Raw genomic sequence first — 10904 nt, 5'->3', positions numbered from 1 at the left:
CAATTCATAACTTACTCCACGCCACCAAGTGAGGAGGCCCACTGGTGCCCGCCTTCTGGATCCGCGTGGATGCATTTGGCCACTGCCCTGGCCGCGCGGAACGCCGGCGACATCTGGACCTCCTGCGTCGGTGGCCCAGACGAGCGCTGGGTCGGGAAACTTGCGCTGCCTAGCCACTTGTTGACCTCGGAGTGAGCACCGCCCTCGCCGCTGGCTGTCGCCCAGGCTCGCCGTCGTCCTTCTTCTTCGCCGCCGCCATCGTCGGGGGAGACAGAGAGCACGGGGGAAAGGAGGAGCGAGAGAGAGATGCTGCCGATAGAGAGAGAAAGGCAGCGAGCGAGCGGGTGCGGTCCGACCGCACCGGTCGGTCCGAGTAACGGCCGTTACCGGCCTCTCCGTCATGCGCGGCGATGACGTGGCCTGACAGGCGGGCCCGGTCTGTCAGAAAACGGTTTAAAACGCTAGCAACGGGCGATTTGGGTTTTTTGAGACAGCTGACGAGAAAAGTGGTAGGTATCAGTCACAAACAAAAAAGTGGTGGTTTTTTGGAACCCTAGCACGAAAAGTGATAGTTTTATGCTATTTACTCAGTTTATTCCCACAGAAGATCAACTTGCTGATGGCTTCACTAAACCACTGACTACGAGGAGACTGAATGAGTTCAAGTACAATCTAAACCTAGACAAGGTGCCCTAGGTTTGGATTGAGGGAGGATGTTAGAATACGTAGAATAGAAGAAGTAGTTGTCTGTTTAAATCTGTTTCTATCTCTACCGGTATTCTTTCTTCTCCTATAAGTTGTAATCTCTCTCTCGTTGTAATCTGGAAGAATCCTAGGGATATTCCAATCTTGTAAGCCACGGCAAGCTTCCTATAAATAGAGATGCGGCCCGAGACAAAGGGTTCAACGCTCATCTCATACGGCTCGGTGTAGCAGTAGCAGTCGATGGCGGCGCCCCTTGCAGAAGCACGCGTTGCCCTCGCTCTGCCTGCTGGGCCACGCATGAATACTCGACAAGAGAGGAGAGAGGGGTTTCGTGGCTGTGGATCCGATCCATCGATGCAACCTTGTACTGTACTACGAAGATTGCACGTGATCGTTTTGTACGACGGCCGGACTCCTCCTCCGCTAGCCCATGTCAGACTCCGAGTCGCTCAGGAGCTTCATCATATCAGTACATATACCCCGGCGAGGAAGGGGAGATGAAGCAAGAATTCAACCCATCAATATTCGGGACAGCAGGGGGAGGGAGCGATGGCATGGACGCGCTACCACGCCTCCTCGACGCATCCCCCGGCCATCCCTGCTTGTCGTCGTCCCGAATCTAGCCCCGACGACGCCCCCCTTCCTCCATGGGTCCTACTCGACGACCGCGCATACCTCGCCGGCGAATCCAACCACACCACAGCCGTCTCCCGCACAAGGCACGGCGACCAGATCCAAGCCACCTTCTTCCTCGCCGACCCGCCGCTCGTCTCCCACTTCGCCGTCTCCTGCGCCGCCGAGCTTGGCTGCGAGCCCAGGATCCTCTACACGGAGGCCAACCTCGTCCTCCTCGTCTCGGTGCCCGGCGACCCCCGCAACGCCATCGACCCCCGGAAGAACGACTTCTACGTCTACGAGGTGGACGACGACGCCGGCCCTCCCAAGGCCACACTGACGCTGCTTCCGCACCCCCCGCCCGACTTGTTCCCCTTCCCTCGGGACAGATGCTACTACTTCCATGACCGCCAGGTAGGACTCCTGCGCCACCGCAGGAACTCCGACAACGGCGGCGGCGGCGGCTTTTATCTTCTCCAGCACCGTCCCAGAGCCTATGACGCCTACATCGTTGCCGCGCTCTGTACACGGCTAACCTTCCCGGAGACGTTAGGCCTTTACACCTACGTCTCCGACACCGAGGTGTGGAGCAGCAAACCAGCCTCATTCCCAGACGGCGGCAAACTGCCCCGAGCCGCCCTTCGATGTGACAAGGTTATCACCATCGGAGGAGAAGCCGGCACCATGGCCTGGGTCGATCTCATGCGGGGTATCATCCTATGTGATGTGCTCCCACTCGACGACGACGCCAAGACGCTTCGCTACATCCCTCTGCCGGACCCCATCCGGCCAGACGACACCATCGACGAATCTGGAGGCATGTACCGGGACGTCGCCGTCGTCGGCAGCCGCATCAAGTATGCTGAGGTGAAGATGCACGTCAGGCCGGGCTCGGCCGGCCCGAAAGGCTCCTTCACCATCGATGGCTGGACCGCCGTCGTATGGAGCAGGCCGGCCAATTCCTTCAAGGAGTCAACCACCTGGCGCAAGGACCATGAGGTCCATGCTCACGAGGTCTCTTTCGTTGACGGCAAAAACAAGACGGCGCCAGGCTTTGAGTTGCTCCCGGCTGTGGTGGATCACCAAGGCAACCCGCAGCCGACCTTGGTGGGGATCCACGTTGGCCATCCCAAGCTCAGCCTGCACGTCGGTGACAACACCCTTTACTTGATGGCCAAGGTCAACCGCTGGTACGACAAAGCATGGGTGATCGCTGTCGACATGAAGAACAAGAGGCTGCGGGCAGTGGCCGAGTTTGGTGGAGCACCAAGGTGCATGGCGTTTCTCCATGCCTATAGGCAAAGCAGGATCTCGGAGCATCTCAATGTCTCCCAAGGTAAAACTAAATCACTTGCCTTTATCTGTTCTACCATCACCTGCCTGCATTGCGTGCCTAGTTGTAGGTATTCAACCATCATCATGTGCGTGCATTGCATGCCTAGCTAGTTGTTGTCTGGTTTAAGATAGTGCTGCCCAGCGGAATGCTGGTACGTAGAATATATGATTTCAAAATAGGGATCAAAAGTTCCCTGTGCTGCTGCTGCTGCTGTAGTATAACAAAAGGAAGAAGAGAAATATCGACCAAGTTAAGTATGCCTGTTAATTAAAGGAAGGATGACTGGCTGTCATTGCCATTTTACAACTTGACTTGAATTCGTTGGTAGGTCTCTAATGCATTTTGCAGTCCGTCAGGTTTAATTATCACTAGCAATAATGGTTTTTCATAGAAAGGAAAGTAAAATTTCTTCCATGGGGAACAGTGTCGCTGGTCTTATAGATTTTACTGTGTGTTGCAGAGATGTGCGCTCATCGGTTGATGTTTCTTATTTTGTTTTGTGTGTGTTGGCACTGCCAAAGCGTTGGATTTTGTTTGATAACTAGTTTAACACGCGTATGTTCCAACTTGATGTGGGTGATCCAAACCTGTACATGTCTTGAAACAGCAATCTACACCCCTTGTTCCTAAATGTAAGACGTTTTGGACTGCCAAAACGTCTTACATTTAGAAACAGAGGGTGTAGCAATTACTTGTGATTGAAGCAACCAACAACCAATCTATAACCTGGGAATGGATTTTTTTGCTCGTCAGGTACAAAGAGTCACCTGAAACGACCAGGGATGCCACTGCCACATGGAAGCTCTCACAAGAAGCCAGAGATCCCTCCGCATCATGTGATGCATCACTGTCCCAGTGGACAAAACCCCAGGGCGACATGGCCCACATTTCCCGCACAGACTACTGATGATGAGGATTATGATGATGATGAACGGACAAGGATGGCAGACGACATGGACTTGGAATAACTTAACTTATGGTACCTAGCTAGCTTTTGTGTGCCGGCTGTCTCTTTTTACGTACCTCTTTAGTTAGTTAGTACTCAGGATGGATGAATTGAAAACATTCCAAACTTTGCTCCTTCAATTCGGTCTTGTGCTGTTTAGCTGTTCTGTTTGTGGCCAGGCCACTCTGTCGTGTAGGTGCTGATTTATTTATTTTAAGATAAGAGGATTGATTTCCAATTTCTTGTCCGTTGAATGATCCTGTTTTGTGCTGGATGTTTTGAGATGGAATGCAGTCCTGCCTGTAAATCCTCAACCTTGTTGTTCCATTGATTCATCATGGAGGAATAAGGAGCTCTTTTTTTTGGGGCAATAAGGACTTCTTTGATTTGTAGGATTCTCAAAATGCAGGAATAGGAAAATACCACTAGTAATAATAGTTGTATATGGAAAGGAAAGTAAAATTTCTTCCATCGCAAGCTTTCTTGTTGGTCTTAGAGATGTTACTGTTGTAGAGATGCACTCATCGGTTGATGTTTCTTTTTTGTGTTGGCACTGCCAAACTGTTGGATTTTTTTTAGTTTAACGTGCATATGTCCCCAACACTACGTTATTCAAACCTGTACATGTCTTCATACAACAATCTACTACTGTAGTTTTTTGAACGAATAAGCCAATCTATAACCTGGGAATGGTTTTTTGCTTGACAGGTACCAAGAGTCACCTGAAACGACCAGGGATGCTACTGCTACATGGAATCTCTCACAAGATGCCTGAGATCTCTCCGCATCACTGTCCCAGCGTGACAAAACCCAAGGGCGACGCGACCCATGTTTTTCAGACAAAATATTGATGATGATGATGATGATGATGATGATGATGAATGGGCAAGGCCAGGAGACGGCATGTAGTTGGGATATAACTTAACTTATGGTAGGTAGCTAGCTCTTGTGTTGCAGGACAGTGCCCAGTCAGGATGAATGACAACATTTCAAATTTTGCTCTGATGCCTTTGATTTGATCTTCTGTTTAGTTGTTGTGTTCGTGGCTGGGTACTCTGTTCTCTAGGTGTTGTTTTAAGATGATTGATTTCCAATTTTCTTGTCTGTCGAATGTTCTGTCTTGTCCTGGATGTTTTGAGATGGAATAGAACCCTGCCTGTAAAATCTCAACCTTGTTGTTCAATGGAAGGATAAGAAGGAGATGGACTTCCTTCGACTGGTAAGCTGATTTTGTACAAACACGCATCACAAGCTTGCTGCATCTCTTTTGGATAAAGTGTCTTTCATCGATCACAAGCACATTACATATGAGATTTTACAGTGCTTGATATTCAGATTGCCTAGCTTTAGTTAAAAGCATAGGACGGTCATCACCTAAGTGAAATTTTCTAGTACATCAAGCCATGCTAGGGCTTTCATTGAAATTTGAAGAATAAGATTTAGCTGCATTACTGTGAGCCCTGCTGTTAAAAACTTAAAAACTCCCTAGGAAAATTGATGATATTAGTCTGAATGTGTCTGGTGGATGTGAAAAAACTCGCTAAGTGGCACCTGATCTCCCAATGCCCAGATCTGTTACGAATATCTATGGATGCTGCAGCCCGGGCCAAGGTCTGATCATGGTGGAGGTGACATCTCCTGCTGTGATCGTGGTGACCACCTGGGCAGCCACCTGAAGCGCCAAATGCATATGCTTCAAGTGGAGAGCTAATTTGCATGGTCATTTGGCTTACATGGTCATTGAGAATATTTAACATACTTCTAGCCATATCTGAACTAATTTATCATGCTTGTGTAGTAGCACATGGGCTCCTTGCTAGTGTTTGTGCATCGAAAAATCGAAAAGGGGAAAGTTGTCTCGGCCTTGCATCTTATGATGAACATAATCATTTCTATTCATATCAGTAGCAGTCATCTAGTATGATGGAGATGGTTCGCAAAAAAAAGAGGAGGCCTCTTCATGTCAGTTGCTAGTCTCTTTGGCGTATCATTACTAATACGTTTTTTTTCCTTCGAAAAACCAAAGTTTTCAAAAGAAAATGGGAACATCATAGTTTTTTCATATGACCACGGGCTCCCTCCATATGTACCGTCCTTCATAAATGGTAGGAGGATATGTCTTTTGGGTGCAGCCATTTTCAGACTGATATGATATTTGATGTTGAATAAGCCTTTATAAATTGAGCATATGTCTTTTGGGCGCTGGAGCTCAGGAGGCTAGGCGCAAGGGCAATGGAATGAGAGCGTGGGAAAGATGATATCGCTATCCCTTGCTTTTATGGGTCTGTGAAAGGCTAGGAGTCCCTCTTGTTGCGCCATAAAAATCTCCACGCCCCGATAATAGATATCATTACATGCGTGGCATGAAACAAAATATTAATGATATTCCACAAAATATGGAGCACAATCTCTGCCTCGACGAGCCATGCCAATGAGAAAACCGCCTCGGGCCGTGATTCGAGTAACAATTACTAAACCGCCTTGGTATAAGTGGAGACGCTTTGGAAAAAAACTGTCAGGCTATAAGCATAGTTCACACCTAGGCGGTTGGCCTTTGAGGCTAAGTTACCTCATGTTGAGGAATTTGGTTAAATCATGGTCGGAGGGCGGATTCCTTTAAGAATAGACCCGATTAAAGCCCGATTAACGGGAAAGGATCCCTGATCATAAAAAAGAATCATCTAAGGGGAGATTTCATGTGGATTTCATGTGGATTTGTTTGCCATTTCTTATTTTATTTTCCTTCTGGTGTTGGATTTTTTGTATTCTTGCTCGTGGTGGTTATGATCGGATTGATCCAATACCCCCTATGTAAACATGTTCATTCATTCATGCCACTACTCATAATATTGTTTTCTTGGTATTGCTTAGTCACTCTTTCCTTCTAACTCAACCCACATTATTCTTCCACACATGAAATAAACCCAACTCACGATGCAAATAAGGGGAACCATGTCTACAGAATGACTGTCTACTACAGCAAGGCTTGCCCGGCTCCAGCGAGGGAGAGGGTAATGACGGCGGTGCGCCGTCGACTCGCTTCAGTGCTTGTAGTCGTCGCAAGGTGGTCTACAGATCTGAATGTATTTTTTTATTATTTCTGATGTTCGTTGTACTGCCATGATTGAAGACGAATAAATCGAAAGTTTTCTTGCAAAAAAAAAAGCGGAGGTAGCAAGGATCTCTTGTATCTCTACAAGCCTTGGTGTATAAGCTTGTAGTTGAATGGTTTCACAAAAGGTCTATAAGAATGCATGCCAAATGTGTGCATCCATGGCGAATCACGTTGGAATGGACCGGCTACCAAACAAGCTTGTGTTCTCTTTCCTCATCTTTGTCAGCAATTCTTTTTAACTAAAACCTGCTTGTATCAGTCGTCCGACAAAAAATAAGAATCAGCCGACTTGCGCGTAGTCGATCCCGAGTGCGAGGCTCACACAACGTTTGTGCTGGTTCATTCCCACCATATAGAAGTATCGAAGCACACATCTTACAGTTGGGCCCACGATCACCCCCAGCCCCGAGCCACCGCAGGCCTGAAATTCGAGGCTCGAGGCGGCATAGAAACTGTAGAGTGGATGATAGATAGATGGATATAATAGAATATAATAGAATAGATGTGTTAGATCCTTTATTTACTCTTCTTAACTTAGATAAATATATAGAAGTACAAAGGTAAGATACAACTTTGAGACTACTTTTAGTTACGGACCTTGGCCGTTCCCCTCTTTGTCTACAGGAGAGGGGGCGATTTGTGAGCATCCCCAGTCGATCCACCTCGCCCGCCGGGGATCCAGGGGTTTCTCCTCCTCCGTCGGCTGCTCCGGCAGCGGGAGGTTGGGGAAGCCCCGGATCTCGGGGCGTACATAGTGTAGGGTCTGTTTGGGGTCCAGCCGGCGGCGTTGTAGAGGCGGCGGCGCAGTCGGTTTGTAGTTTGGTGGCGCTGCTCCTCCCCTTCGGCGGTGGTGGTCTACGGAGCTCTACGGCGGAGCGCTTGTCTTCCCCGTGCTCGTGGTTCGTCGGAACCACCGTGCGCGTCAAGCCCTCGCCGGATCTGCATAGGCGGCGGATCCGGGTGCTGATGTTGAAGATGAAGATGGTGTGGCGAAGCTTCGCGACGACGACGGCGTTTCAGGGCGCAGGATCTTCGGATCCATTGTTCGGCGACTTCCCGGCTGCGGAGGGGCTGGCTCCGAACCAAGGCGTGAAGAGGAGCAGCGGCAGCGGCGCGCCACCGGCTTGTTCTGTTCGTCGACGTGGTCGGGATCCAGAGGGACCCGTGTGTAATTTTCACTTTTTTCTGGATCTTTCTGTAAGAACGAAGCTTTAATATCATCTTCCTTTTCTCGCAAAAAAAAAGATACAACTTTGAGACTGGGAGATGAACTTTATTTAGTTGTTACAACCTTTATTTATTTTTCTTAACATAAATAGCACTAAAAATATGAGAACGGCAGATGAACTTTATTTAGTCGTCGTCGATAGAAAAGAGCAAAGCACGGTGTGGAATGGCGCAACCCAAAGCCTGTCCAACACGTACGAATCAGGCAGGCAGGCTACGCTTATTTGAAGCCAAAAAAGGTGTGGAGAAGAGGAGTACTAGTGTGGAATAGGAGTGACGATGGAATTAGGCGGTTCGTGGGACCTTGTATTCGACGAGGTAGGGCATGGAGGTAAGTCCGGCCTGCACGAACGCCCCCACCTTCTCCCACACGCCCTTCTCCCTGGCGCGCTGTTCGATCACGCCGCGAATGTCCTCCTTGACGTCGTACCCCACGGTGCTGATGAGCTCCTCCGTCGTCGGGCCGCTATCGGCTGTGGCGATGTCGAAGCCACCACCGCCACCAACGATGCCGCCGCCGGTGCTGTTCTTGACCCGCACTATGCTTGGGCCACCGAACAGGTTGTGCTTGCAAGAAAGGGCTTCCTGGTAGGCGCCGGAGAGGAGCACGGCCACGTAGTAGCCGCCACTCTCAGGGTCCAGCGGGTGCAACGGCAGCGTCTCGGCATTGCCTATGAACTTGTCAATCTTGCCGTCACTATCGCAGGTGATGTCGATGAGCGTGCCCATTTGAGTCGGCTTCTCGTTGAGCCGGCTCGCCGGCATCATCGGGAAGAGGTGCTTGATGCCCCAGAAGTCGGGAACCAGCGAGAAGATGGAGAGGTTCATGTGGTAGTTGTAGATGGTGTTGGCGTCGCCGGCGATCCGCTTGGCGAGCTTCTTGGCCAGCTTGTACATCTCCACCCCGTGCTTCTGGATGTCCGTGGCATGCTTCTGGAGGTCCGTGGCCATGAGTGCTCTCGGCGGCGGCGGATTGGAGGAGAGACGCTGGATCTTGCTGTGCAGCTGCTCGGGGGTCTCGTCGTCCTTGGGCTCTGGGATCGCCGAGAGGGCCTCGAGGATGATCATCGAGTGGTGCGACACCATGGCGCGGCCGCTCTCGGTGCACAACACAGGGTGGGGGATGCCGCCATTGTACTCGCACGTGAGCCGCACAGCCTGCACAATGCTGGACGCGTACTCCTCCAGTCCGTACGCCACCGACATGTCGGAGCTGCCTGATCGGGTGCCGTCGTAGTCGACGCCGAGCCCCCCGCCGCAGTCCAGCGTGGTCATATCCGCGCCATACTGCTTTACCAGGGTGCAGTAGATGCCGGAGGCCTCCCTGGCTGCACTAGACACTATGTCCGTGGTCGGGATCATGGAGCCGATGTGGAAATGCAGCAACTTGAGCCAGTGCAGCTTGTTGAGATCCTTGAGCTTCTTGGCCACCTCGTAGATCTTGTCGGCAAGCAGGCCGAACTTGCCGTGCTTGCCGGCCGTCGACCCGAAGTGGCCTGGTATCTTGGTGAGCAGCTTGGCACGCACGCCCACCACCGGCTCCACCCCGAGCTTGCTGCTTTGCTCGATGATGATGTCCAGCTCCTCCTCCATCTCCAACACGATGATGACATTCAGGCCCATTGCACGCGCCGACAGCGCCAGCGCCACGTACTCCGCGTCCTTGTACCCATTGCGTACCAGGAAGGCTCCAGGCTTGGCTTTGGTAAGGTAGCTCATTGCGATGAGCAATTCTGGCTTGGAGCCCGCCTCCAGCCCGTAGCTGTGACGGTGGCCAAAGCTAACAAAGTCGTTGATGATGGCCCTGTTCTGGTTCACCTTCACTGGGTACACGCCCTGATATGGCGCCGTGTACCCGGTGTGCTTGATGGCCTTCTCGAATGCGACGTGGAGCGAGTCGAGGCGGTGCTTGAGCACGTCGGGGAAGCGGAGGATCATCGGGAATTGGACGCCCTTCTCCTTTGCAGCTTCAGCTACGGACACCACGTCTATCTCTTGCCCTGGCTTCGTCTCGTGGCCGTGGGTCTTGACACACAGGTGGCCGTCCCTGTTCACGGTGAAGTAGGGTTCGCCCCAGCCGAGGATGTTGTACAATTCACCGTAGTTCTGGGCGGCCATCGTGGAAGCACCTGCTCAAATACAAGGAAACTTGATTTTATATATTTTCCTAAATGATAAGTGTGACCTGAAGCACTCCAGCTCTGGCGTTCTTTATTGCAACTAAAGTTGTCATCCGAAATATAAGTAAACCAAAAAATAACTGAAACTTGCCATCCGAAAAGAAGTTGCCATGCTTATGTCACTAAATTTGTCATAAAAAACATTCGGAGATACCATGCGTTCATGTCACGTGCGTGGCACTTATCAGGGCCCTATATTTTTGTTGAGATTCTTCTCTGTATGTTATTCACTTGCAAATAAGTGTCCTTCTGTTCTTATTAAAAAAAGTCAGCAAATTCACATAGGATTGTTTTAGAATTAGTATTTAGATCCTACGCCAAATCTACCAAGATCCGCCAATCATGGAACACTTGTTCAGTTCTAAATACAATCAAGTTTAAATCCAACAACTACTCCCTCCGTTCTATATCTAATATAAGATGTTAATATATTGATTGTAATAACATCTTATATTATAGAATGGACGGAGTATCTTCTTTTTTAGGGGAGACGGCGGGAGTATCTTGTTACCACAATTAATCATAAGATCAATATTCCCCCAGAAAAAAAAACACCATGAGATCAATATAAATAAAGGGAAAGAAAGAACTCATAATTTTATTTCTGCAAAAGAGAAATAGATCAAGGTGATGATAGAATAGAACCTTACTAGTGAAGATCAGAGAAGGCTTGCATATATTTGGTTGTGCGAATGTGTTGTGTGGATAAATTGTAAGCTGATCTTTCCTCTGTTATATAGAGGTCTGCAAAGAACGAAATGACACGTTTGCCCTCCATAT

General features: G+C 49.7%; 2 protein-coding genes across 3 annotated transcripts; one reads left to right on the top strand and one right to left on the bottom strand.

Moving 5' to 3' along the window:
* Positions 1-918: 918 nt before the first annotated feature.
* On the top strand, positions 919-3805 carry LOC123162254 (uncharacterized). The gene is made up of 2 exons (XM_044580034.1): positions 919-2656; positions 3410-3805. The coding sequence occupies exons 1-2, from the start codon at positions 1255-1257 to the stop codon at positions 3622-3624; spliced, it is 1617 nt and encodes a 538-aa protein (XP_044435969.1). The 5' UTR covers positions 919-1254; the 3' UTR covers positions 3625-3805.
* Positions 3806-7984: 4179 nt separating this feature from the next.
* Positions 7985-10904, bottom strand: LOC123179826 (arginine decarboxylase). Of its 2 annotated transcripts, none has more exons than XM_044591717.1 (2): positions 10770-10904; positions 7985-10073 (listed from the first exon to the last, which is right to left on the bottom strand). In XM_044591717.1, the coding sequence occupies exon 2, from the start codon at positions 10060-10062 to the stop codon at positions 8230-8232; it is 1833 nt and encodes a 610-aa protein (XP_044447652.1). In that variant the 5' UTR covers positions 10063-10073; positions 10770-10904; the 3' UTR covers positions 7985-8229. The 2 variants fall into 2 exon arrangements, with proteins under 2 accessions (XP_044447652.1, XP_044447653.1); XM_044591718.1 differs by having other exon boundaries at positions 10775-10812.

Source organism: Triticum aestivum, chromosome 1D, assembly GCF_018294505.1.
Source record: "Triticum aestivum cultivar Chinese Spring chromosome 1D, IWGSC CS RefSeq v2.1, whole genome shotgun sequence".
Lineage (NCBI taxonomy): Eukaryota > Viridiplantae > Streptophyta > Magnoliopsida > Poales > Poaceae > Triticum > Triticum aestivum.
This window is presented reverse-complemented; position numbering and strand designations above follow the sequence as displayed.

What these genes read in the sequence shown, in the direction of transcription:
- LOC123179826 (XM_044591717.1), bottom strand. Translation starts at nt 10,062, where the DNA reads ATGGCCGCCCAGAACTACGGTGAATTGTACAACATCCTCGGCTGGGGC.
- LOC123162254 (XM_044580034.1), top strand. Translation starts at nt 1,255, where the DNA reads ATGGCATGGACGCGCTACCACGCCTCCTCGACGCATCCCCCGGCCATC. An exon ending in GCATCTCAATGTCTCCCAAG is followed by an intron (nt 2,657 to 3,409) that starts GTAAAACTAAAT and finishes TTTGCTCGTCAG; the next exon opens with GTACAAAGAGTCACCTGAAA.